At 46.3% G+C, this 27,434-nt stretch overlaps 1 protein-coding gene across 2 annotated transcripts in view; it reads left to right on the top strand.

Moving 5' to 3' along the window:
• The window catches only part of LOC131192733 (zinc finger and SCAN domain-containing protein 31-like), a 38,332-nt gene extending 13,174 nt beyond the window's left edge, over positions 1-25,158 (top strand). The window contains exons 3-7 of one of the 2 annotated variants that reach the window (XM_058172188.1): positions 1,948-2,030; positions 3,658-3,781; positions 21,598-21,677; positions 24,195-24,326; positions 24,675-25,158. In XM_058172188.1, coding sequence (XP_058028171.1) covers positions 1,948-2,030; positions 3,658-3,781; positions 21,598-21,677; positions 24,195-24,326; positions 24,675-24,773 — 518 coding nt within the window. In that variant the 3' untranslated portion in view covers positions 24,774-25,158. Of the gene's footprint in view, positions 1-1,947; positions 2,031-3,657; positions 3,782-13,244; positions 14,269-21,597; positions 21,678-24,194; positions 24,327-24,674 lie in introns of those variants that run through there. The other variant, XM_058172187.1, reaches the window with a different exon arrangement.
• The last annotated feature ends 2,276 nt before the right edge of the window (positions 25,159-27,434 follow it).

Raw genomic sequence — 27,434 nt, 5'->3', positions numbered from 1 at the left:
GAAGTGGAGAGAGCACACAGCCTTGGGGGGCCCCTGTGCTAATTGTACAGGTATTTGATGTGATCTTGCTTAGCTTCACCTGTTGCTTCCTGTTTGTTAGGAAGCTTGTGATCCACTTACAAGTCTGTTCCGGTACCTGTAGCTGGTTTAGCTTAGTTAGAAGAATGTCTGGAATGATGGTATTGAATGCTGAACTAAAGTCTACAAAAAGGACCCTTGCATAGGTCTTTGGAGACTCAAGATGTTGTAGGATGTAGTGCAGAGCCATATTAACAGCATCATCTGTTGATCTATTTGCTCGGTATGCAAATTGCAAGGGGTCTAACAGCGGATCCGTGATGGATTTCAGGTAGGAAAGCACTAGCCTTTCAAAGGTTTTCATGACTACAGATGTTAGAGCAACTGGTCTGTAGTCATTCAGTTCCTTGATGGTGGGCTTCTTCGGCACTGGGATGATGGTAGAGCGTTTGAAGCAAGAAGGAACATAGCACATCTCTAGTGATTTATTGAAAATATGGGTGAAGATGGGGGCCAATTGGTCAGCACAGACTTTTAAGCAAGAAGGAGTTATCTTGTCTGGGCCTGGAGCTTTTCCTGGCTTTTGTCTGTGAAATAGGTCCTGCACTTCCTTTTCTGTGATCACTAGGGGTTGTGAACCCAATGAAATGGGGTCAGTTGTAGGAGGCTTGGCTGCTGTTGGTGTGTCTGAGATGGGGGTTGTGGAGATAGGTGGCTGTAGTTTCCTTTCAAACCTGCAGTAAAACTCATTCAGGTCATCTGCCAGTTGTTGATTACCTTCAGCCTGGGAAGGAGGTTTGCCATAGCCGGTGATATTTTTAAGAGTTTTCCACATGTTTGCTGGTTCATTTTCTGAAAATTGATTCTTTAGCTTTTCAGAGTAGCCGGTTTATTGCCATATATAAGTCTTAGAGAAAAAAACCTAGAATTAGAGCCAGTTTATTGCCATAAATAAGTCCTAATGCTACAATTGATTTGATGACACATAATAAATCAAAACCCTGAGTCATGGGGAGTCCATGGTTAAGTGGAAGAAAACACTTTAACTTCACTTTGATAGTCATAGTTAGCATCAGGAGTGAAATGCTACCGGTTCGGACCGGTTCGGACCAATCGGTAGTGGTGGTGGCAGGTGGTTCAGAGAACCAGTAGTGATGTCAGCGCGAGGCTCCGCCCAACTGCCTGACCGTCATTACTTCCTGGTTTTAATCAGGAAGTAACCTTTTTTTAACCTCTACACATGTGCAGAAGGTTTTGCGCATGTGCAGAGGGTCTGTGCGCGAATGTGATGCACCCGAGCAGAGTGAGTGCAGTGCGTGCGCTTCCGAACTGGTAGGGAAGGTAAATAGATTTCACCCCTGGTAAGCATGCATTTATTTTTAATTTAATGTTATAGTTTTATTACGTTTTCTTAGGTCATGTGAAAGACGCATCTTTTATTGTAGTTTATTAGCCCTTTTATTTTATTTTATTTTATTTATTTTATTTGTCACAACAATATATATAAGCATCCCACAAAAGATTATATAGTATATAAACATATATATGAGGAAATATAAGGAGGTATAAGCATATATATATATATGTAGGTCTTTGGTTGTTCGGGGCTCCCAGAAGCACGAAGCTGAAGCCTGAAGATGACGAATGAGACTTTGTCGAAACGTCGCCAAGACACTTCCAATTTTACACGGGAGAAAACCCGAACAACCAAAGACCTACATACAAACACCCGTGAAAACCTCAGAATATATATAAATATATAATATTTATAATATTATATATATATATAAAAACAATAGGACAGGAACAGTAGGCACGTTTGTGCTCTTATGCACGTCCCTTATGGTCCTCTTAGGAATGGGGTGAGGTATGCCCTTGGGGGGCACATTTCATAGAAAAGTTTAAAGAAATCAGTCTTGTCTTCTACAGATGATGAAAACAGCCCTTGCAGCCATCCAGTATCTTTTCTTCCACCCGAGGGACAAGACTTCGTTGAAACAGGACCAAATGAGGTTCGTAAACATCTGGCAGGAGGGGGAGGCCTTGTGACCAGCTTTTTGAAAGGGCAACAATCTCGACTAGGTAGTCCTCGATTTACAACTGTCATTCAACCCACCATTAACAACATTAACAACAGTGATTGGTCTCATTCAAGACAACGATGAATCCGCATACAGACGGGAGGTTGAACAACTAGCCTTGTGGTGCAACCAGAACAATCTTGAACTAAATACACTCGAAACTGTAGAAATGGTGGTAGATTTTAGGAGAAACTCTCCTATACTACCACCTCTTACAATACTAGACAACACGGTATCAACAGTAAAGTCCTTCAGGTTTCAAGTCTTAAAGCTACCACGTTTGAAGACCTCTGCTGTATATGGTAGAAATTTTGATTGTGTGACTGCCCAGATGCTGCAAGTCATAAGTGACTTGTCATAAATCGCTGTTTTCAGTGGCTGTGTAACTTTGAACAATCGCTAAATAAGTGATTGTAAGTTGAGGACTAACTGTATAGAGAAGGATTACAGGCTCAATTAAGTACTAGAGCATTTTCAACAGAAGGCAGATATCTGTCAGTCCAAAAAATTTAGAAGATCCTGCATTGAAGCAGGGGTTGGACTAGATGACCTTTGAGGTCATTTCCAACTCTAGAATTCCTCAGGAAATACACACTTTGTGTGCTGGTCCTTCTGCCCTGTTTTTCTACTGGGAGGCTTCCTACCTTCTGGATTGCCAGCTGAAGCAGCAAAACTGCTTCAGTTTTGTGGCTCTGTGGCTCAGACTGCTAAAGCAGTCTGTTATTAACAGCAGCTGCCTGCAATTACTGCAGGTTCAAGTCCCACCAGGCCCAAGGTTGACTCAGCCTTCCATCCTTTATAAGGTAGGTAAAATGAGGACCCAGATTGTTGGGGGCAATAAGTCGACTTTGTATATAAATATACAAATAGGATGAAGACTATTGCTAACATAGTGTAAGCCGCCCTGAGTCTTCGGAGAAGGGTGGGATATACATGCAAATAAAATAAAATAAAATAAAAACAAAAACAAAAAAACCTGAGTTTCTGAAGGTCAACTTGCGATCCTTAATGGGGTTCAGTGTGTTACGGCCGAATACAGAGAGCCAGTTTGGCCTACTCATGGTTAAGACACCAGGCTAGAAAGCAGGAGGCCCATGAGTTCAAATCCTGCCTTTTAGCCATGAAAGCCAGCTGAGTGACCTTAGGCCAGTCACTTTCACTAAGCCCAACCCACCTCCAAGGGTTGTTGTGGGAAAAATAAGAGGAGCAAAGCAGTGGTGGAATTTTTTTTACTACAGGTTCTGTGGGCGTGGCTTGGTGGGCGTGGCAGGGGAAGGACACTGCAAAATCTCCATTCCCTCCCCACTCCTGAGGGAAGGATATTGCAAAATCTCCATTCCCACCCCACTCTGGGGCCAGCCAGAGGTGGTATTTGCCGGTTCTACGAACTACTCAAAATTTCCGCTACTGGTTCTCCAGAACCTGCTGAATTTCACCCCTGGGAGAAAGGTGTGTTGGATATGTCTTAAGTTAGTTGTAAAAAATAGTACGGGTGCGGGTGGGGATGCAAATAAATAAATAAAATAGAAATCACAATTTGAGCTTCTTTTTGGCTCAGGGATCGGTGGACTTCGAACTGGCTGTGCATTTCACGGAGGGAGAATGTTCTTCACTGGACCCAGCCCCAAAAGCTTTTTACAAAGAGATCCTGCAAGACGGTCGTGAACAGGGAACATCTTTGGGTAAGTCAAGAACCCCTTTCCATTATTACCTGGAAGAAAAGAGGGGGGGGGAAGGTTTGTTCCCGTGTTAATTTTTAAAAAAAACCAAAACCCTCCATATTGCACCTTGTCGTGTCCCACTCCTCCGCTGACGGCCGGGTCAGGGAAATCCGAATCAGGCTTGCCTCTGCAGCTCTGCCCAAAGTCCTAGCAAAGTCCTCAGAGCAGGCAGGACACTAGTAAGTGACTTCAGCAAGATAAGTTCGACTTTGCCTGACTCAGAGACTGCCAGAAAGCAGATACTTTATATAGGCCATGGGGTGTGGCTCCATGACTCAGCACTCATTAAGGCCTGCCCCTCCCTTCCTTCTGTTGCCTCCGCCTATCCAGTCTTCTGATGCGAGGGTCACTCCAATCAGCAGCTGTTGGAAATAAACTTTCCTCAGGCTCACATGCTGTGGAGGAGGGGGAGGGGTCTAGCTGCTCCGTTTGCCTGGGCATGGAGCCAGGGCTGGGGCCGGGGGGTGCTCCCTCCTCTGCAGCCTGCTTAGGCATGGAGCCAGGGCTGGGGCCGGGAGATGCCCCCTCCTCAGCCTGTCTGGGCATGGAGCCAGGGCTGGGGCCGGGAGGACATTCTTCAGCGTTCGGAAGCAGATAAGCAGACCCCGGCTGCGGTGAGAGCGGGCAAGACACAACACACCTTTGGAGAAAAGTTGGAGCAAAATAATTTGCTTAGCAACATTTGAAGGTAGAAGCAAGGGGTGATTTTTGTTTTATTTTTTGGGGGGGTAGAAGAACAAAGAGGCACCCCATAACAGTAGTTTTCTACAATCTGGCATCTCCAAGGGACTCTAGTTCCCAGAATCCTCAGGCAACATGCTAGGACAGTGATGGCTAACCTTTTTGCCATCACGCACCAAAAGCGGGGGCACGTGCCCACAATTCAATGCGCCCTGCCCCTCCCGCACATGCGCATGTGACCCACTCCACGCTCCCCACGCTTTTGGCACATGATGGCACGATGAGACCAGAAGTCCTGTTTTTCGCTCTCCCCAGGCTCCAAAGCCCTTCTAGGAGTGGAGAAGACCGTTTTTGCCCTCTCCAGGCTCCTAGAAAGGCTCTGGAGCCTAGGGAAAGTGAAAAACGGGACTTCTGGTCCCACCAAAAGTCGGCAAATGGGCCGTTTCCGGCTTCCGGGGTGGATTGGGAAGGCCGTTTTCGCCCTCCCCAGCCTCCTAGAAAGGCTCTGGAACCTGGGGAGAGCGAAAAACGGGCCTTCCTCACCTCCCTGGAGGCCTTCTGGAGGCTGGAAACAGCCTGTTTCCCGACTTCCAGTGGGCCCACAAGGCCTGAAAATTAGTTGGCAACACTCACGTGTCCACCGATATGGTTCTGTGTGCCATAGGTTTGCCATTACGGTGCTAGGGAATTCTGAGAGTTCCAGATCTAATATATTTGGAGAAACAAGTGAGGAAAGGCTGCCTTAGAAGATCCAAAGAATTTGGGGATTATATCAGTTATACCCTCCCCAGTAATGATCCAGTCCACTAAGTTGGATGGAAGACAGATCTACATTCATTTCTTCTCCTCTGCTTTAAATACCAGATCGCCAGATATTATAACAGTTCATGGAATAGGAAAAAAGATAGGCTGAAGGTGATCAGGAACTAGAAATAGCTCTCTGGGCAATATTCGGTCTGTTCACACAAACGGTTAAACATTTCAGACAATTCAAGAAGTAAAATTGATTTTTAATAGATCAGTGTTTGGTCTGTTCACGCAGACGGTTAAATGTTTCAGACAATTCAAGAAATAAAGTTGATTTTTAATAGAATCTCAGCAATGGATTGAAATTGTGTGAATCTCTTCCCTCTCAACCTCAGTCTTTGTGATCTGTAAAATGGGATAATTAATTGGTTGCCATTGAGGGAATTTTTGTGCATCTCTGATCCCTCAATGGTAGATCTGCCTTTGTAGCTATATTGCAAGAGATAACAGATTCCATACTTAATTTTGTGCCAGCCCAAGTTATTATTCTTGGGATTTGGGTAAAAAGTCCCAAAATTGATCGCCAAAAGCTGAAATGTATTTTTACCTTGCCTAGAGTAGAGGCATGGACTGAAATTGTTTGTCTGAATATATGGAATTACATCTACAGTATGTCGAGGAAAGCATGCAGGGATTTACCTCAAGATTTGGTCTTGGGCCTAGTACAAGTAATCCTCGACATACAACAGTTCGCTTAGTGACCGTTCGAAATTACAACAGCCCTGAAAAAAGTGACTTACAACCATTTTTCACACTTACGACCACTGCAGCATCCCCATGATCACGTGATCAAAATTCAGATGCTTGGCAGCTGACTTATGACGGTTGCCAAGTGTCCTGAAGTTAAGCGATCCCCTTTTTTTGCGACCTTCTGACAAGCAAAGTCAATGGGGAAGCCAGATTCACTTAACAACCGGGTGACTAATTCAACCATTGTAGCGATTCCCTTAACAAATGTGGCCCGAAAAGTCATAAACTGGGGCAAAACTTACTTAGCAGCATAAAAATTTAGGGTTCAATTGTGGTTGTAAGTCGAGGACTACCTGTATATATAAAAAAAATCACATATTGGCTGCAAGTAATCCTCGATTTACAACTGTTCATTTAGTGACCATTGAAAGTTGCATTCTTTAACATTTTCATAAACAATATGCAGATGAAGGGATAGAAGGGGAAATGCATCAAATTTGCAGACGACACCGAGCTGGGGGAAATGCCATGATGATAGGCTCAAGATCCAGAAGGATCTGAATCCTCCAGCTGATGGTCCGTGGACCACTGGTGGTCCGTGAGAAAATTTTGTTGGTCCGCAGAAGAATTATTTTCATTTTTTATATTGCACTAAATCAGGGGTCCTCAAACTACGGCCCCTGGGACGGATACGTGCAATGAACGTTTGTGTTGCTGCAGAGAGTCTCCCCCTTCGGGATTCTTTTGTATGGGTCGGAGGGGGGTAGAAATTCCTACCTGGGGTCTGCTTCAGACTCCTGGTGCAGGTCTTTGAGGGGAAGGCTGGAGGAAAGTGCCGCTGATGGCGAAGAGCTGGAGGGCCTTGTTCCAATGGGACTGCATCATGGCCTGGAATTGGTTGACCATCTTAGCCCACTGAGCCTCCAGGCACCAGCACCTGGCCTTATACTCCTGCAGGTCTTCCTTCTGTTTGGAAAGCCTATACTCCAAGTTCTCAGTTAGTTGCTTCTGCTGAGCCTCCTTCTTGGTCAGATCCAATTTGAACTGAGCTGTTTTGCCAACTCTTTCTCATGGTGGCTGCTAAGCTCCAACAATTGGTTCCTGTTGGGGCCCTAAGGAGCCCGGGCGGGGAAGCGAGGAGTGGCAGGGAGGGGAGTGGCGAGTAGAGGCTGGCGAGGTGCCCTTCCACATGAGTGACATTGAGTTGGCCACACACCCACCCAGTCACATGACCACCTAGCCACACCGACCCAGCTGGTCATTAGGCAGATCATATTAGTGGTCCGCGGGATTTAAAAGTATGAATTTAGTGGTCCCTGAGGTCCGAAAGGTTGGGGACCCCTGCCCCAACTCTAAGCTGGCCTTCTCTGAGCCTGTGAATCTCACAGGCGGCGATCAGGAATTTCACAGAACAATTGAAGGAACATCTAATTGAATCTTTTCATGAAATCTTGACTATTGTCTAGCATGGGGTTGCGTGTGTCGCCCATTTGGCTGTCTCTTCCCTTCATCGCTTTCTCCAGAAGACACGTTAAGAACGCAGTAACAGTGCTTGTGCTGCTGGGTGCTGTGTAAACCCTGGCTCAACCGTTGTGTCAGTTGCACCATGGCATTTTGAAAGTGAGTTGTTTGTACATCCACCTGTCATAGATTTTGTAACAGTTCTGCAGCGAGGGGTTTTGTGGCACAGCCCAAGGACCAGAGGCCATCTCTAGTAACAAAGGCGAGATAATCATCCACTCTTAAAAGACTGTACAGGTAGCTCTCGGCCACAACTGAGCCCAAGATTTCTGTTGTTAACTGAGACATTAGTTGAGTTTTGCCCAGGGGTGAAATGCTCCCGGTTTGGACCAGATCGCCTGATCCGGTAGCGATAGCAGCGGGTGATTCAGAGAACCGGTAGCAAAAATCCCTGCCCCTTCCATGCCCAGCTGAGCTGCGCGATCATCAGGTGTTTTTTTTTACTTTTAAAGCATTTTTTCTTTGGCCGAAAAAATGCTTTTAAAAGTCAAAAAAAAAAGCCTCTGATGATCCTGCGGCTCAGCTGGGATCGTCAGAACCCTTTAAAAGCATTTTTTCTACAACCTCTTTGGCCGAAGAGGTTGTAGAAAAAATGCTTTTAAAAATAAAAAAATAAAAAGTTGGCCACGCCCACCCAGTCACATTACCCCACCTCCAAGCCACGCCCACAGTAACAAATTTTACATTTCACCCTTGGTTTGGCCCCTTTTTATAACCTTGCTTGTTTCAGTGGCTAAGTGAATCACTGCAGTTGATAAATTAGTAACCCGGTTGTTAAGTGAATCTGACTTCTCCATTGACTTTGGTTGTCAGAAGGTCGCAAAAGGGATCACGTGATCTTGGGACACAGCAGCGGTTGTTGTGTCTCGTCCAATCTCACCACAGCCGGGGCCTTCTTATCTGCTTCTGAACACGGAGGAATGTCCTAGTATGCCTCCCGGCCCCAGCCCTGGCTCCATGCCCAGACTGGCTGAAGAGGAAGAAATACCTCCAGCCCCCAGCTCTGGCTCCATGCCCAGGCAAACGGAGCAACTAGACCCCTCCCCCTCCTCCACAGCATGTGAGCCTGAGGGAGGTCAATTACCAACAGCTGCCGACTGGAGTGACCCTCGTGTCAGAAGACTTGATAGGCGGAGGCAACAGAAGGAAGGGAGGGGCAGGCCTGGATAAGTGCTGAGTCATGGAGCCACACCCCATGGCCTATATAAAGGATCTGCTTTCTGGCAGTCTCTGAGTCAGGCAAAGTCTAAACATATCTTGCTGAAGTCACTTTCTGGTCTCCTGCCTGCTCTGAGGACTTTGCTAGGACTTTGGCAGAGCTGCAGAGGCAAGCCTGATTCGGATTTCCCTGACCCGGCCGTCAGCGGAGGAGTGGGACACGACAGCGGTCATAAATACGAACCATCTAAATTTTGATCCCCTGCAAAGGTCGTAACTGAGAAATGGTTATAAGCCCCCTTTTTTTCAGTGCCGTTGTGACTTAGAACGGTCACTAAGTGAACTGTTGTAAGTCGAGGACTACCGGGATGCAATCTGCAAATGATTATCAGCCCCACCAAGTAGACCTGACGGAGAATCCAGAAGCTAAAACTAATCAGTTGCTATAACAACATAAAGGAAGTCCTTGACTTACAACCACTTCTCTAGTGACCATTTCAAAACTACAATGGCACCGAAAAGTAACTTATGACCAGCTGGCGCACTTAACTACAGTTAGTCCTCGACTTATAACAAACAGTTCATTTAGTGCCCGTTCAAAGTCATAATGGCACTGAAAAAAAGGGACTTACGACCCTTTTTCACACTTGACCATTGTAGTATCTCCATGGTCACATCACCAAAATTTAGATGCTTGGCAACTGGTTCGTATTTATGACCGTTGCTGTATTCCGGGGTCCTGCGATCAGCTTTTGCAACTTTCCGACAAGCAGAGTCAATGGAAAAGCCCAATTCCCTTAACAATGGAGTTTTTTTTTGTTTTTTTTTACATTTATATCCCGCCCTTCTCCGAAGACTCAGGGCGGCTTACAGTGTATAAGGCAATAGTCTCATTCTATTTGTATATTTACAAAGTCAACTTATTGCCCCCCCAACAATCTGGGTCCTCATTTTACCTACCTTATAAAGGATGGAAGGCTGAGTCAACCTTGGGCCTGGTGGGACTTGAACCTGCAGTAATTGCAGGCTCTGTGTTCTAATAACAGGCTTCTCTATTGCCTGAGCTATCCCGGCCCTATTAACTTTTACAACTGCAGTGATTCACTTGACAACAGCGGAAGGAAAAGTTGTAAAATGGGACAAAACTCACTTGAGAAATGTCTCGCCTTAGCAGCATTAATTTTGGGCTCCGTTGTGGTCGTAAGTCGAGGACTACCTGTCCTGTTGCAGCATCCCCATGGTCACGTAATCAAAATTTCAGCATTTGGCAGCTGCCCATGTACATTTACTGGGGTAATATATTCGCCATTTGTCATCTTCCCAGCAGGTTTCTGACAAGGAAAATCAATGAGGGAAGCCAAAATCAAAATAAGAGAGTTGGAAGGGACTTTGGAGGTCTTCCAGTCCAACCTCCATCTGTCGTGTCCCACTCCTCCGCTGACGGCCGGGTCAGGGAAATGCCTCTGCAGCTCTGCCCAAAGTCTTAGCAAAGTCCTCAGAGCAGGCAGGAGACCAGTAAGTGACTTCAGCAAGATAAGTTCGACTTTGCCTGACTCAGAGACTGCCAGAAAGCAGATCCTTTATATAGGCCATGGGGTGTGGCTCCATGACTCAGCACTCATTAAGGCCTGCCCCTCCCTTCCTTCTGTTGCCTCCGCCTATCCAGTCTTCTGATGCGAGGGTCACTCCAATCAGCAGTTGTTGGAAATAAACTTTCCTCAGGCTCACATGCTGTGGAGGAGGGGGAGGGGTCTAGCTGCTCCGTTTGCCTGGGCATGGAGCCAGGGCTGGGGCCGGGGGGTGCTCCCTCCTCTGCAGCCTGCTTGGGCATGGAGCCAGGGCTGGGGCCGGGAGGCATACATTCCTCCGTGTTCGGGAGCAGATAAGCAGACCCCGGCTGCGGTGAGAGCGGACAAGACACAACACCATCTTAAGCAGGAAATCCTCTACCACTTCAGATAAATGGTCGTCCAATCTCTTCTTAAAACTTCCAATGTTGGAGCATTCACAACTCTGGAAGCAAGTTGTTCCACTGATCAATTGTTCTCGCTGTCAGGAAGTATCTCCTTAAGTTCTAGATTGCTTCTCTCCTTGATTGGTTTCCATCCATTGATTTTTGTCCTGCCTTCAGGTAATTTGGAAAATAGGTTGGCCCCCTCCTTTTTGTGGCAACCCCTGGGCTATTGTGACACTGCTATCTCCTAGTCATTCTTTCCGTTAAACTAAACATTAAACTAATGCCCGCAATCGTTCTTTTAATGTTTTAGCCTCCAGTCCCCTGATCATTTGTTGCTCTTCTCTGCACTCTATAGCAAAAAAAGGTCATACTTGCTGCCTTGCTTAGCAATGGAAATTTTTAGCTCAGTTGTAGTTGTAATTTTTAAGTCCAATGGTGCAATACTTCTCCCCTTTCTTATATGCATTAGGGCTATGTACCTGTCTTGCTGAAATTCTTTGTGCATATTTCTTAGTTGTTTTGGACTTTTTTCCTCACTGCCTATCTCTATCAAGATCATCTTCTTTACTCTCTCTAGTTTCTCTAATTTTCATATACGGGTAGTCCTCAACTTATAACCAATTGTCCCAAAGGTTCTTTTTTTAGAATAGAATAAAATAGAATAGAATTTTATTGGCCAAGTGTGATTGGACACACAAGGAATTTGTCTTGGTGCATATGTTCTCAGTGTACATAAAAGAAAAGATACGTTCATCAAGGTACAACATTTACAACACAATTGATGGTCAATATATCAATATAAATCATAAGGATTGCCAGCAACAAGTTATAGTCATACAGTCATAAGTGGAAAGAGATTGGCGATGGGAACTATGAAACGATTAATAGTAGTGCAGATTTAGTAAATAGTCTGACAGTGTTGAGGGAATTATTTGTTTAGCAGAGTGATGGCCTTCGGGGAAAAACTGTTCTTGTGTCTAGTTGTTCTGGTGTGCAGTGCTCTATAGCGTCGTTTTGAGGGTAGGAGTTGAAACAGAGCTTATTTCAAGAGCTTTCAAGAGCTTATTTGTTTTTCTTTGAAGATGTTTCACTCCTCATCCAGGAAGCTTCTTCAGCTCTGACTGGATGGTGGGGAATGGAAGGATTTATACTCCTTGCAGACAGCTGGTCATTTGCATTCCCTTTAGAGAGTCCTTGAGGCCACTGGGAGGTTTATCTGTGTCCTCAGAGGGGGAGGGAGACGACATCATCTCTCTCCAGTCTAGAACGCAGTCCTTCCAGCGGTTCCAAGAAGGCTCCACACCCTTTTGCGCAACTCAGGTGAACCTGAGGACACAGACAAACCTCCGGCTGGCCTCAACAACAATTTCAACCGAGCTGAAGGAGCTTCTTGGATGAGAAGCGAAACCTCTTCAAAGAAAAAACCCAGAAAGTCTTAAGTTGCCTCTTGAGAAAGCACCTTTGGGATTGGGTCCATGGAAATCAGTCGGGAAGCCGGATTCCCTTAACAACCTGGTTCCAAACTTTACACCAATCGTTCACTTAAAAACTGTGGCAAGTAAATCGGGGGTGAAATGTAAAGTTTGTTACTACCGGTTCTGTGGGCGTGGCTTGGCGGGGAGAGGTAATGTGACTGGGTGGGTGTGGCCAATTTTTTTTTCTTTACTTTTAAAAGCATTTTTTTCTACAACCTCTTCGGGCCGAAGGGGTTGTACAAAAATGCTTTTAAAAGCCTCTGATGATCAGGCAACCTCCTCGCCAGAGGATCCTTTTAAAAGCATTTTTTTACAACCACTTCGGCTAAAGAGGTTGCAGAAAAAGTGCTTTTAAAGAGTTCTGACGATCCCAGCTGAGACACGCGATCATCAGAGGCTTTTTTTTTTTACTTTTAAAAGCATTTTTTCAGCTGAAGAAAAAAATGCTTTTAAAAGAAAGAAAAAAAAACCTCTGACGATCGCGCGGCTCAGCTGGGCATGGGCAGGGGGAGGCAGGGATTTTTGCTACCGGTTCTCCAAGCCACCAGCCGCCATCGCTACCAGATCAGGCAATCCTGTCCGAACCGGGAGCATTTCACCCCTGAAGTAAATGTATGTATAATGTAAAAAAGGAAAAGAATGAAGAGGTGGAGATGGGGCTGAGTGCTTATAAATAAAATGTTCTTGCAGGATTTTGGTCAAGGGTCAAGATTTTAGCAGGACATTTTGGGAACTTATAGCTGCATTGCCAGCAAATAAACCCATCATTTAGCAGTGCGATCTCCGGTGACCTGGAGGTATCTTTCTGCTTATAGACAGCTCTCTTGTTGCTGATTGGACTTCCAGTATAATTTTATTCAATTTTTAATATTATTTTGTTAACTAAAATTGAATTGGAAGCTGGCATACTGCAAGGCAGAGTTTTAGCTTCCAGAATTATCAAAAAAAAAACCACCAACCTGTGGCAAGAAAAATGGGGCAAAATTCATGTAACTGTTCTCGCTTAGTGGCAGAAATTGGGGCCCCAGTTGTGATCGTAAGTCGAGGACTACCTGTATTAATTCAGCTGAGGCCTAGCTGTATTTTCTCATCTTTCCTTCTCTGCTTGCTTTCAATTTCTTCCCTGTTCTCTCAGATCAACTCACTGCAACCGAGATCAAGGAAGAAACGCTCCAGCTGGGCAGCCCTGAACTGGAGGGAGACCACCAACCAGAAAGCTCCTGTGAGGAAGGATTTGTGAAGCCCCTTCTCCAGAAAGGAGACACCGAGTTAGAAAACACAGAAGGGACAACCCTGCCAAGGAGGTGGCTTTGGGAAGGGGGCCAGAACCTCAACCAGCATTTAACCCACGTAAGTGAGCAATGTCCCGAATGCAGGGAACAATTCTACCCTCAGCCGCCGATGATAAAGCATCAGAGGACCCACACGGATGAAAAATCGACAGAGCAGCATAATGTCCACACAAAGGAGGAGATATCCATCAGCTGTCCCAGCTGCGAAAACAGCTTCTTTGCGCAGGGGAGGCCAGGCACGCCCAAGGGGTTTGGGAGACACTTCCGCGAGTGGATTCAGCCAAGCCAGCATCACGCGAGGCAAGAGGGAGACAAGGTTTACGAGTGTTCGTTATGTCGGAAGGAATTCCGGAGAAAACGCAACCTCACGGCACACCAGAAGACCCACACGGGGGAAAGGCCGTACGGGTGTTCGCAGTGTGGGAAAAGCTTCAGCGAGAAAGCCAAGCTGATCCGACACGAGAGGGTCCACACCGGGGAGAAACCGTACTCCTGTCCCGCTTGCCCGAAAAGCTTCAGTCAAAGAGAGACGTTGCTGAAGCATCGAAGAATCCACACAGGAGAGAAACCTTATCAGTGTTTAATCGGTGGGGAAAATTTTGGACCGAGAGAGACGCTGTGGCAGCATCACCAAATTCACCCAGGGAGAAACGTCAGTAATGTTTTGTGAAGCTTGGAAGCGAATGAGGGAGGGAGGTCCTCAGCTTACGACTGCTATCGAACTCCTCAAAATTCTGTTGCTAAGCAAGACAGTCGTTAAGTCAGTTTCGCCCCGTTTTATGACTTTTCTTGCGGTCGTTAAGGGTTAAGCCGCCCGGTTGTTTCGTTAAAAGATGGGTGGCAAATAAATTTAATAAATAAATAAAATCACAACAGCAGTGACTTATTTTTAACTTGCTTAACGCTTAGTTGAGCTAGCTGAGTGGATCTGGCTTCCCCCATGGAATTGGCTTGTCGGGAAGTTGCAAAAGGGGATCACATGACCCTGGGATATGGCAGCGGTTATAAATACGAGTCAGTTGCCAAGCATTTGAATTTGGATCACGTGACCCTGGGGATGCTGCGATGCGCATAAGCGTGAAAAATGGGCATACGTCCCTTTTTTCCAGTGTCATCAAAGTTATCTTTGAACGGTCACTAAACGAAAAGTTGTAAATCGAGGATTATCTGAAGTTCCCATATTCTCCCCTCCCCTGGGGGAAAAAACCCTCCCCTTGTGGTGCGGAAAAGATTTCAAATAATAAAAAGCCATTCTTTAAATTCCAATGCAGGGAGTCCTTGAATTATGGCCATTTGTTTCGCAATCATTCCAAGTTACGACGGCACTGAAAAAAGTGACGTGTGACTGACTGGTCTGCAGTGGTAGAGGGCCATGATGGCAAATGATGGCACACACACCATGATGGCACACGGAGCCATATCTGTGGGCACGTGAGCCGTTGCCCTAGCTCAGCTCCAGTGTGCATGCATGTGGCGGCCAGGTGACTTTCAGCTGGCCCCGTCCACGATGCTCCTCCCCTCCCAGGAGTCTCCACACAGCCCATTTTGGATGCCAGATAAGTACAGAGCTCATGCGGAGGTTTTCGGCCAGAGGTGGGGGAGGCCGTTTTTGCCCTCCCCAGGCTCCAAGAAAGCCTCTAGAGCAGTGGTTCTTAACCTTTATAGTGCTGCGACCCCTTTAATACAATTCTCCACGATGTGGCGAAACCTTTAATACAATTCCCCACGATGTGGCGACCCCCAACCATAAAATTATTTTCGTTTTGAATTTATCGCGCCTGAAGCCGTATTGGCTAGCGATTTGAACTGCTTGCGATTGCCTTGAGGACGGAGGCATTAAAGCGGAGACTCCTCCCCTATTAAGTTTATCGCGCCTGAAGCCAGATTAGGCTAGCGATTGGGAGTGATTGCAGCTGGCTTGAGAGGGAGACATCAGAGCAAAGATTTTCTCTCTTTTTTAATTCATCGCGCCTGAAGCTGAATTCGGCTAGCGATTTGAAGAGCCTGCAGCTGGCTTGTGGAGTCAACCATTGGAGCGCGATTCTTCGACTCGCAAGTATACTTCCCATATTTCTGATGGTCTTAGGCGACCCCCTGGCAAATCGTCATTCGACCCCCAACGGGGTCCCGACCCACAGGTTGAGAACCGCTGCTCTAGAGCCTGGGTGTGTGAAAAACAGGCCTACCAGGCCCACCGGAAGTCAGGAAACGATCTGTTTACGGCCTCCGGAGGGCCTCTGGTAGGGTGGGGGAGGTGATTTTCGCCCTCACCAGGCTCCAAGAAAGCCTCTGGAGCCTGGGAAGGGTGAAAAACGTGCCTACCCGGCTCCCCGGAAGTCAGGAAATGGGCCATTTTTGGCCTCTGGAGGCTTCAGGTAGGCCTGGTAGGCCCAAAACGGGGCACCGGGGAGCGGTTCTGCATGCATGTGTGGGGGGCACAGGGGGTCGTGCACATGTGTGGGGAGCAGAGGGCATTGAATTATGGGTGTGAGCACGCACCTGCGCGACACCCCCACCCCTCCATGGTCCCCTTGTTTTTGGCACGCAACAGCGAAAAGGTTAGCCATCACTGGTATAGGGTCTCCTGCTTGAGCAGAGGGCTCGACTCAGGGGTGAAATTAAAATTTGTTACTACTGGTTCTGTGGGCGTGGCTTGGTGGGGCGGTGTTAATGTGACTGGGTGGGCGTGGTCAACTTTCCCCCCCCCTTTTAAAAGCATTTTTTCTACAACCTCTCTTCGGCTGAAGAGGTTGTAAAAAAAATGCTTTTAAAAGGTTCTGGCGATCAGGCAACTCAGTTGGGATCACCAGAGGAGCCTTTTAAAAGTTTTAAAGGGTTCTAACGATCCCAGCTGAGCCGCGCGATCATCGGTGGCTTTTTTTTTTTTAAACTTTTAAAAGCATTCTTTCGGCCGAAGAAAAAAAATGCTTTTAAAAGTTTTTTTTAAAAAATCCTCTGATGATTGTGTGGCTCAGCCGGTACTCCGAACCACCCGCTGCCATCGCTACCGGATCGGGTGATCTGGTCCAAACTGGGAGCATTTCACCCCTGGCTGGACTAGAAGACCTTCAAGGTCCGTTCCAGCTCTATTCTGATTCTGATTCAAAGAGTATGTGAGAATAAGCAAATAATATCAAAGGTAAGAGGAAAATGAGGAGGAACAGAACAGAACAGAATAGAATAGAATAACAGAGTTGGAAGGGACCTTGGAGGTCTTCTAGTCCAGGGGTCTCCAACCTTGGTCCCTTTAAGACTTGTGGACTTCAACTCTCAGAGTCCCTCAGCCAGCAAAGCTGGCTGAGGAACTCTGAGAGTTGAAGTCCACAAGTCTTAAAGGGACCAAGGTTGGAGACCCCTGTTCTAGTCCAACCCCCTGCTTAGGCAGGAAACCCTACACCAATTCAATAGAGCCGACTCCAGCATCCTTCGCTCGCTTTCTCCTCTTCCTGTCTTTCAGTCCTTCCAAATATGTCCTGTTCTCAGCACATCCATCCATGACGCCTTTCGCGCGTTAAAGATCCCCACTCTTTTTCAAGATGTCGTGTCCCACTCCTCCGCTGACGGCCGGGTCGGGGAAGTCCGTATCAGGCGTGCCTCTGCAGCTCTGCCAAAGTCCTAGCAAAGTCCTCAGAGCAGGCAGGAGACCAGAAAGTGACTTCAGCAATATAAGGTAGACTTTGCCTGACTCAGAGAATGCCAGAAAGCAGATCCTTTATATAGGCCATGGGGTGTGGCTCCATGACTCAGCACTTATCCAGGCCTGCCCCTCCCTTCCTTCTGCTGCCGCCGCCTATCAATTCTGAAGTGAGGATCTCTCCAGGCTACAGCTGTTGGTAATTGACCTTCCTCAGACTCGCATGCTGTGGGGGAGGGGGAGGGGTCTAGTTGCTCCGTTTGCCTGGCATGGAGCCAGGGCTGGCGGCTGGAGGCACTTCAGGCCCTTCGTCTTGTTCGGCCTGTCTGGGCAGGGTGCCAGGGCTGGGGCCTGGAGGCATGCCAGGACATTCCTCAATGTCCGGAAGGAGATAAGAGGGGCCCGGCTGCAGGGAAAGCGGACGAGACACAACACAAGATCTCACCCCCTCCATCCAACCGTGAATTTCTCTGCCATCCCACTTATTACCATGGATGTTATTTTTGCTTTCCTTTGACACCGCCGTTCTACCTCTATTTGCGGGTCTTTGCATTTTGCAATTCCCCCTTCCCCAGTTCTTTCCCTTCTTTTTTTTTTTAATAAGTTTTTTATTTATAACACAACACAACAAACACAAAACACAACATTTTTACAACTCTTTCGTAGCGGTGATCTCCTAATATTTACATTTTCTCCCAATTCCCTTTATAATATTTATATCCTTCTTGTCCCATTATCCCTTATTACTCTAGAATTCCTATCACTTATAATATTAAATCTGTACATTTTATACACTATCTTACGTACATCTTTCCCTTCTATTCTGCTGTCTCCAGATACTACCATGCTCACTATCCAGACTTCCATGTGGTTCTTATCAACAGTTGTTAAGTCTGGGGTGGCAGGTGCTTCTCTGTATGAATTCTGAAATCCCCGAGCTGCTTCATTTCCCGTTTCTTTATTTTGTGGTCCCACCGGTTCTTGCTTTGCAGGCCAATGGTATCGATCTTCCGATGCACCATTGTTGCTACTTCGTCATATCGTGTGGTTTGTGGTCATGCTGTGCAATCTTCTTGCAGCACCTAGCTAGTTGGTCCGTTGCTTCGTCAGCTCCTTCGCAGAGGCGGCGTTTCCTATCGGTTGCCGTCTTCTCAATTCTGGTTTTTTTTTAATTTGCATTTATATCCCGCCCTTCTCCAAAGACTCAGGGCGGCTTACACTATGTTAGCAATAGTCTACATCCATTTGTATATTATATACAAAGTCAACTTATTGCCCCCAACAATCTGGGTCCTCATTTTACCTACCTTATAAAGGATGGAAGACTGAGTCAACCTTGGGCCTGGTGGGACTTGAACCTGCAGTAATTGCAAGCAGCTGCTGTTAATAACAGACTGTCTTAGCAGTCTGAGCCACCAGAGGCCCCAGAGGTACGCATTTGTTCCAGAGGTACGCATTTGTATATTATATACAAAGTCAACTTGTATTGCCCCCCCAACAATCTGGGTCCTCATTTTACCTACCTTATAAAGGATGGAAGGCTGAGTCAACCTTGGGCCTGGTGGGACTTGAACCTGCAGTAATTGTAATTACCTGACTCTGTGGTCTCTTCCCATAATCCTAAAAGCTTTAACCAAAAACTTTCTACTATTGACCTCACCCCATTCCTAAGAGGACCATAAGGGGCGTGCATAAGCGCACAAACGTGCCTACCGTTCCTGTCCTATTGTTTTTCTTTTCTTCTTCCTATATATATATATATATATGCTTATACCTCCTAACATTTACTCATATATATGTTTATATACTATATAATCTTTTTGTATGATGTTGTGACAAAATAAATAAACAAATAAATAAATTGCAAGCAGCTGCTGTTAATAACAGACTGTCTTAGCAGTCTGAGCCACCAGAGGCCCCAGAGGTACGCATTTGTTCTGAAGGCTAACAGAGAATTAGTCCCTCCGTCTCTTTCCTTAACTTTCCTGCTCTTGGCTATTACTAGGCCATAATAACGTCTGTTTTACCTTTTTTTTTTAATGCGCTTTTGTCTTCCCATGCCTCTTTTCTGTTCTTTTGGTCTTTCTTGTAGGCCAGTTTGGTCTTTGCTATACTCAGTAAGCCTTCCTGGTATACTAGCTTCAGCACATCTTCTTCACTGTCAATCAATCAATCCATTAGAATAGAGTTGGAAGGGAGGGTCTTCTAATCCAACCACCTGCTCAAACAGGAGAGACATACCATTTCAGATAGGTGGCTGCCAAGTCTTCTCTTAAAAACCTCCAGTGATGAAGCCCCTACAACTTCTGGAGGCAAGCTGTTCCACTGGTTAGTTGTCCCCACTATTAGGAAGTTTCTCTTTAATTCCAGATTGCTTCTCTTCTTCATTAGTTTCCATCCATTGTTTCTTGTCATCCCCTTTGGGGCTTTAGAGAATAGGCTGACTCACCCCCCTCTTCTTTTTGGCAGCCCCTCAAAATATTAGAATACAGGTGAGCTGTATTCTAGAATTGGTCTAGCAAATGTTTTATATGCTCTGGTTAGTAGTGTAGTGTTTTTGGAAAAGAAGCTACGCAAGATTAGGTTTACAACTCTTAGAGCCTTTTTTGCTATGTATTTGCAGTGGGCTTTGGCACTTAGATCATTTGACATGAAAACTCCAAGGTCTTTAACGGGATGGGGGTCGTCTGTAAGGTAATGTCCATCTAGTATGTACTTAGTGTTTGGGTATATGCATATGCACTTTTGTTGGCAGGGTAATGTCTCTGCTTTTTAGTACACTGTCTAGACCTCGCGGCAAGTTTGAACGACCACGCGATCTTAATTCGGTATGGACTGGAGCCGGCTTCCTCTCCACCCGGGATCGGCGACCCGGGTTCGGGATCGGCAGCGAAGAAAACTCGCCTTTTGCTTTGCAAGCAAAGCCCGGCTTTCTGCTGCAGGCGCTCGCGCGCGGGGGAGAGGGGGGGGATTGTCAGCCTCGAGCCACTTTCGCTCGCGAGGGATCCTGGGAAATGCAGTCCGCGAAGGGCCCCGAAAGACCGGCCGCCTGAGGAGCCCTCCCGGCGTAAGCGAACTACAACTCCCAGGGTTCCCCCCGGGAAGTGGGGGGAAGCCAATGAAGCGTCCGACCGGTCTCAAGTTTTCAGTGTTAAGACGTTCCGCCCGAAGGAAGGAATGGCGAGGGCCGGGCCGAGCGGCTGCCTCGAGGGACGACCTTTCCCCTCGCTTTCCCTCCCCGCTTCTCCTTGTCCTGCCGTCCGCCTTTCTTGAAAAGGGAAAGGCCTTCTTCCCGGCCTGCTGGAATCCACGCCCGGAGGTGAAGAGCGCAAGAAGGACTTTGCACATGCTCAGAGGCCGTTTTCCCCGACACAGGATTCCCTTCTCTTTTTTTTTTTTTTTTTTTTGCGCTTGAAAGAAAGGAAGGGGCGCCGCGCGTGATATTGCGGGAAGGAAGTGCGCTTTGCACATGCTCGGAAGGGATCTCGCCTTTGCTTGCATCGCTCGCATCGCCCTCCGTTGCTGGGACGGCCCTTTTTTTCTTTCTTTCTTTTTTCTTCTTCTTCTTCTCCCCGTTTCGGTCTCCATTATCGACTTGGGAGGAAGAAAAGACGGGCGTTTGTTTCATCGTGGGTGTTTGGGTAGAGCCGGAGGGGCGGGAATACTTTCTGCACATCTTTGCAAGACGCTTTTTTTTTTTCTTCTTCTTCTCCCAATATTGGGTGGGTGGGTGGGGTCGGGAAATCCTATATAGTTTAATCTTTTCGTGCTGGTTTATTTTATTTTTCCCCCCTCCCCTTCTGATAACTGGGTGAGGAACTGGGCTGCCGTCTCTTTAAAGGGAGGACAGCACTCTGCATATGCTCAGAGGCGCTCTTTCTCCCCCCCCCCTTTTCAGAATTGCAAGCCGAAGTGCCACATATCGGCCTTTGCTGATGGTATGGTTAACTTGATGGAAAAGCTCAGAGGAGCACCATTTTTCCTTATTTTAAAGAGATACTATAAAACACACTTATTCATCTGCGCAGGACTGGATTAGATTTTAAATTTATTGGTTTTAAATGGGTTTTATTATTTATACTGTTTTTAAATATTCGGCCTTGTAGAATAAGTTTTTTAATTGTTATTTTAATCTGTATTTATATGTTTTTATTTGCCTGTGAACCGCCCTGAGTCCTTCGGGAGATAGGGCGGTATATAAATGTGATTAATAAATAAATAAATAAAATATATATTATATTATATTATATTATCATATTTATATATTATATCATATATTTATATATTATATCATCATATATTATAACATATATTACATTAGAATATTATATGACATTACATTATATTACATATTATATATTATATTTTTAGAATATATTACTATATTGTATTACATTTTTATGTTGTATTGTTTTATATGTTATTTTGCAGATATTCTGTCAGTCACTTCTTTTGTCATAGTGGGACAATTGCTTTTATCACGTTCTTTTTTTTTTTTTTTCCTTTCCCTTCAAACATCTCTCCTGACTGCTTTTTTTCTCTCTCTCCCTTTCTTTTTTCAGTTGCCTCATTTTTTGCGGAAGATCGAAACAGTTTTACCATGAATGTCGGAATTGACAAGACTCTGGAGGACAAAATGCAAGTAAGAATTTGGGAAGAAGAGAGGGGTCCTGATCAGTGGAGGGAAGATCCCTGATTCCGTTAAGAGTGTATATCTCTTTTTTTTGCAATCTGTAGAAATTAATTGTTAACTTACGATGTGACAGTAGATCTGTGGCTTTGCTGATTAGAAATTCAAACACCGAATTTTCCATCTAAATTAGGGCACCCGATCTGGGCTGCAGAGACATAGAGCACTAGGTGTATCTGTCTCTTTGCTGCCCTCTAATGGCAGTCTGAGATATTGCAGATAAGATCCCTGAGACTGTTGATTGGACAATACTGGAAGAAAGAAGAAATACCTACAATAGAAGAATGGATACTGAAAGTTATTAATTTGGCTGAGATGGCTAAAATCTCAGCTTTTTTAAAAGACAATACGCAGGAAAGATATTTAATTGAATGGAAAAAATGGATTGATTATCTACAAAATAGATATCAGATTAAGAAATATCAGATTGCCTTTGAATAATTAGAAAGTTATTTTATGTAATGGGGAGGGGGTCGGGAGATGAAAAGCTTTGGATGTGGTTACTTGGATTGGAAGGGAAAATTTTATTCTATGTTTGGTTTATGTACAACAATACCTTGTGATTGACCCGGGAAGCCGGGGGGGGGAGGGAAGGGGTTTTTTTGGGAGGGAGGGGGGGGAAAAGGGGGAAAAATGTTTTTGTTTTTTAAAACTCTTTCAATAAAAAAAAAGATCCCTGAGGCATTAAAAGACTTCATATGATCACAAAAATTGGCAGTATGATTTATGCAGAACAGAAGAGGAATTGATTAAAAACAAGAGGTGTGTGTTGATCTGATCTGAAGTGGACAGAAATGGTTTGGGTGCAGCACTCTCTACATCTGTTGTCTGCTTCTTAAACAGTGTTTCTCAACTTCGATAACTTTAAGACATGTGGACTTCAATTTCCAGAATTCTCCAGCCAGCCAGAATTCTGGGAGTTGAAATCCACGCATCTTAAAGTTGCCAAGATTGGGAAATACTGTCTTTTAAAGAATCTGTGCCTTTTTTAAAAAAAACTTCCCTAGCTCAGAAAATTCACATCTTGGTGAAGAAGTGCGTGACAAGGGTCTTGGATGAAAACTTCAGCAGTGTGAGGCTCCTGTCACACCAAAACCTGACTAGAATGGGCCTTGCCAACAAATAGTGCTTTTCTTTGCGCTGCTCATTTTAAATGGCAAGTAATACCAGGCATGGCCTCCCTCCCACCCAGCTTTAGAGCCCAAATTCTTCTCTGCCCCCAATCTTGGGACGAGCAAAAGACTAAATTGTGGTAGGATAATCTGCTAATCTTTTGTATCCACTTATTTTGGAAAAGAGGCGCAGATCAGCAATGCCTGAAGACAATCTTTGATCCCAGTAAGATGTCACATTAATGGAAAAAATGGCCACTTAGGTCAGAGTTCTGAAGAATTGCTGAAAATTGGGATTGATTGGGTGATCACATGCTCAAATGAACAAATCACAATGGCTTGAGTGCACAAAGCCATAAACCATGGTTTATGTGGCCTAATGGCTGAATTTGCAGCTTGTATGAAGCCAGTTCCAAACAAACCACGTTGTAAGTGTCCACAATGCCAGCAATGGTTGTGTTTACTATTGGTTTTATTCAGCTGAGTAGAAATGTGCATGTTATTTATTAGATCAGTCAAATTAGAAATGTCTGCCGGGAAAACAAAATTCAAAGCAGCATCCTTCACTCCATACAAGAAACTTGAAAAGGGGAAAGAACCGTAGAATTATTATTATTATTATTTATTAGATTTTTATACCGCCCTTCTCCCGAAGGACTCAGGGCGGTGTACAGCCAAAATAAAAACAGTAACAAAATACAATTAAAATAAACAATTAAAAAACTTATTATAAAATTGGCCTAAATTTAAAACATATTAAAATTAATTTAAAATTTCAAAATATTAATAAAACCCCAATTTAAAATCAAAACTATTATGCCAGTCCTGCTTGAATAAATAAGTGTGTTTTTAGCTCACGACGGAAGGTCCAAAGATCAGGCACTTGACGTAGGCCAGGGGGAAGATCATTCCAGAGCGTCGATGCTCCCACAGAGAAGGCCCTACTCCTGGGGGCCGCCAGCCGACACTGTTTGGCGGACGGCACCCTGAGGAGACCTTCTCTGTGAGAGCGTACGGGTCGGTGGGAGGCATAAGGTAACAGCAGGCGGTCTCGTAAGTACCCGGGTCCTAAGCCATGGAGCGCTTTAAAGGTGGTAACCAGAATCTTGAAGCGCACCCGAAAGACCACAGGAAGCCAGTGCAGACTACGGAGCAGTGATGTTACGTGGGAGCCACGAGCGGCTCCCGTTACTACTTGCGCAGCCGCATTCTGGACTAACTGCAGCCTCCGATAGAAGTGTTAGAAGAAGAAAAAATAAAAGGACCACTGCTTGGAGCTAAATGCAAAACCTACAACGCAAAGCTTACAAAAACCAGAATATTTCTTGCTCCTGGGATTTATTTTTCCTTTCTTTAGGACAGTCTCGTAAACCTTAAGAAAGAAAGACAGAAGGAGGGACGTGATAGTCAGGAGGTGAAAGACAGCGAGAAAAAGATAATAAAAGATAACAAAAATGAGGACTCCACATCAACCATGGATGATTTACAGGTAGGAATCACATTTCCATTTCCTTTCTCTTACACACACACACACACACACACAAACAAATCCTGCACTTTTGTGTGAGCCACTTTAAGAAGTGATGAGTGCAGAATTTCCAGAGATAACACTCAGTAGAGTTCTCTTAGGGGCCTCTGGACAGAATGGGACGATTTGGTGTGGCCAACACGCTGTGGCCAAATCACCCTGGGACAATTTTTAACAATTCAGTGTTTAAAGTGTGTAAAATAATTTTAAAATTATTTGAATTTTTGTCGCTCCCGTTTCATTTTGTCCCAAACTTTAATGATTCTGTTCCACCATTTCTTTGATATTAATATAACTCTTGTCCCGCAGCAAGTTGTCTCCAGCGAATTGGCCGTGCTGAGTTATCCTAAACCTGCTTCTGGAGGCTCCAGCTGCATTTTTCAAATTCCTTGGCACATGCCAGAGTGATGGAACAGCTCCATGTATGAAGCTGGCAAAGCATGATACAAAACTAAGTAAAGATGTGTGATGTTGAAGCTCCCCTCCCCTTGCAGGAAAAATTTTTTTTTCATTTATTTATTTATTTTATTTATTTATTTTATTTGATTTTTATACCGCCCTTCTCCCGAAGGACTCAGGGCGGTGTACAGGCATAATAAAACCGACAATACAATATACAAGTTTAAAATACGATTTAAAAAACTTATTTAAATTAGCCCAGTGATTAAAATTTACCATACTAAAACCCCGTTTAAAATTAATAAATATAACATTAAAATCCCAATTTAAGCCAGCCCCGCGCGGATAAAAAGATGAGTCTTGAGTTCGCGACGAAATGTCCGAAGGTCAGGTATTTGGCATAAACCCGGGGGAAGCTCGTTCCAGAGTGTGGAGCCCCACAGAGAAGGCCCTACTCCTGGGGCCGCCAGCCGACACTGTTTGGCGGATGGCACCCTGAGGAGACCTTCTCTGTGAGAGCGTCTGGTCGATGGGAGGCATAAGGTAACAGCAGGCGGTCTCGTAAGTACCCGGGTCCTAAGCCATGGAGCGCTTTAAAGGTGGTAACCAGAATCTTGAAGCGCACCCGAAAGACCACAGGAAGCCAGTGCAGACTACGGAGCAGTGATGTTACGTGGGAGCCACGAGCGGCTCCCGTTACTACTTGCGCAGCCGCATTCTGGACTAACTGCAGCCTCCGATAGAAGTGTTAGAAGAAGAAAAAATAAAAGGACCACTGCTTGGAGCTAAATGCAAAACCTACAACGCAAAGCTTACAAAAACCAGAATATTTCTTGCTCCTGGGATTTATTTTTCCTTTCTTTAGGACAGTCTCGTAAACCTTAAGAAAGAAAGACAGAAGGAGGGACGTGATAGTCAGGAGGTGACACGAGGCTGGCTCAGGGGATTCTGGCGCTTCTTTGGTGGAGGAGTCTTTCCGGCCGCCTTGAAAGAGGCGGTGGTGAGGCCCTCCTCAAGAAGCCTTCCCTGGACCCGGCTGTTTTAGGTAATTATCGTCCGGTCTCCAACCTTCGCTTGGCGAAGGTTGTAGAAATATGGTGGCATATCAGTTTCCCCTGCACCTGGAGGAAACTGTCTATCTAGACCCGTTCAGTCCGGCTTCCGGCCGGTTACAGCACTGAGGCGGCTTTGGTCGCGTTGGTGGATGATCTCTGGAGGGCCAGGGATAGGGTTGTTCCTCTGCCCTGGTCCTATTAGACCTCTCAGCGGCTTTCGATACCATCGACCATGGTATCCTGCTGCGCCCGGCTGGAGGGATTGGGAGTGAGAGGCACCGTTTATCGGTGGTTCTCCTCCTATCTCTCCGACGGACGAGCGTGTTGGCGGGGGCAGAGGTCGGCCCGCGGCGCCTCACTTGTGGGGTGCCGCGGGGTCGATCTCTCGCCCTTCTGTTCAACATCTACATGAAGCCGCTGGGTGAGATCATCAGTGGCTTCGGTGTGAGGTACCAGCTGTCGCTGATGACACCCAGCTGTACTTTTCACACGGGCCACCCCAATGAAGCTATCGAAGTGCTGTCCCGGTGTCTGGAAGCCGTACGGGTCTGGATGGGGAGAAACAGGCTCAAGCTCAATCCCTCCAAGACGGAGTGGCTGTGGATGCCGGCATCCCGGTACAGTCAGCTGAGTCCACGGCTGACTGTTGGGAGGGAGTCATTGGCCCCGATGGAGAGGGTGCGCAACTTGGGCGTTCCCCGGGAGGAACGGCTGTCTTTTGAAGACCCCCTGACGGCCGTCCCCAGGAGAGCTTTCCACCAGGTTCGCCTGGTGCGCCAGCTGCGCCCCTTTCTAGACCGGGATGCCTTATGCACAGTCACTCACGCCCTTCGTCTCGTCTGGATTACTGCAATGCTCTCTACATGGGGCTCCCTTGAGGGGCATCCGGAGGCTTCAGTTAGTCAGAATGCAGCTGCGCTGATGACACCCAGCTGTACTTTTCACACGGGCCACCCCAATGAAGCTATCGAAGTGCTGTCCCGGTGTCTGGAAGCCGTACGGGTCTGGATGGGGAGAAACAGGCTCAAGCTCAATCCCTCCAAGACGGAGTGGTTGTGGATGCCGGCATCCCGGTACAGTCAGCTGAGTCCACGGCTGACTGTTGGGAGCGAGTCATTGGCCCCGATGGAGAGGGTGCGCAACTTGGGCGTTCTCCTGGATGACCGGCTGTCTTTTGAAGACCACCTGACGGCCGTCTCCAGGAGAGCTTTCCACCAGGTTCGCCTGGTGCGCCAGCTGCGCCCCTTTCTAGACCGGGATGCCTTATGCACAGTCACTCACGCCCTTGTGACGTCTCGTCTGGATTACTGCAATGCTCTCTACATGGGGCTCCCCTTGAGGGGCATCCGGAGGCTTCAGTTAGTCAGAATGCAGCTGCGCGGGTGATAGAGGAGCCCTCGTGGCTCCCCGTGACACCTATCCTGCGCAGGCTGCACTGGCTACCTGTGGCCTTCGGGTGCGCTTCAAGGTGTTGGTGAACGTCTTTGCGCTCCATGGCATAGGGCCGGGCTATCTGGGACCGCCTGCTGCTACCGAATACCTCTCACCGACCCGTGCGCTCTCACAGAGAGGGACTCCTCAGGGTGCCGTCGGTAGCGACAGTGTCGTCTGGCGG

Source organism: Ahaetulla prasina, chromosome 2, assembly GCF_028640845.1.
Source record: "Ahaetulla prasina isolate Xishuangbanna chromosome 2, ASM2864084v1, whole genome shotgun sequence".
Lineage (NCBI taxonomy): Eukaryota > Metazoa > Chordata > Lepidosauria > Squamata > Colubridae > Ahaetulla > Ahaetulla prasina.
This window is presented reverse-complemented; position numbering and strand designations above follow the sequence as displayed.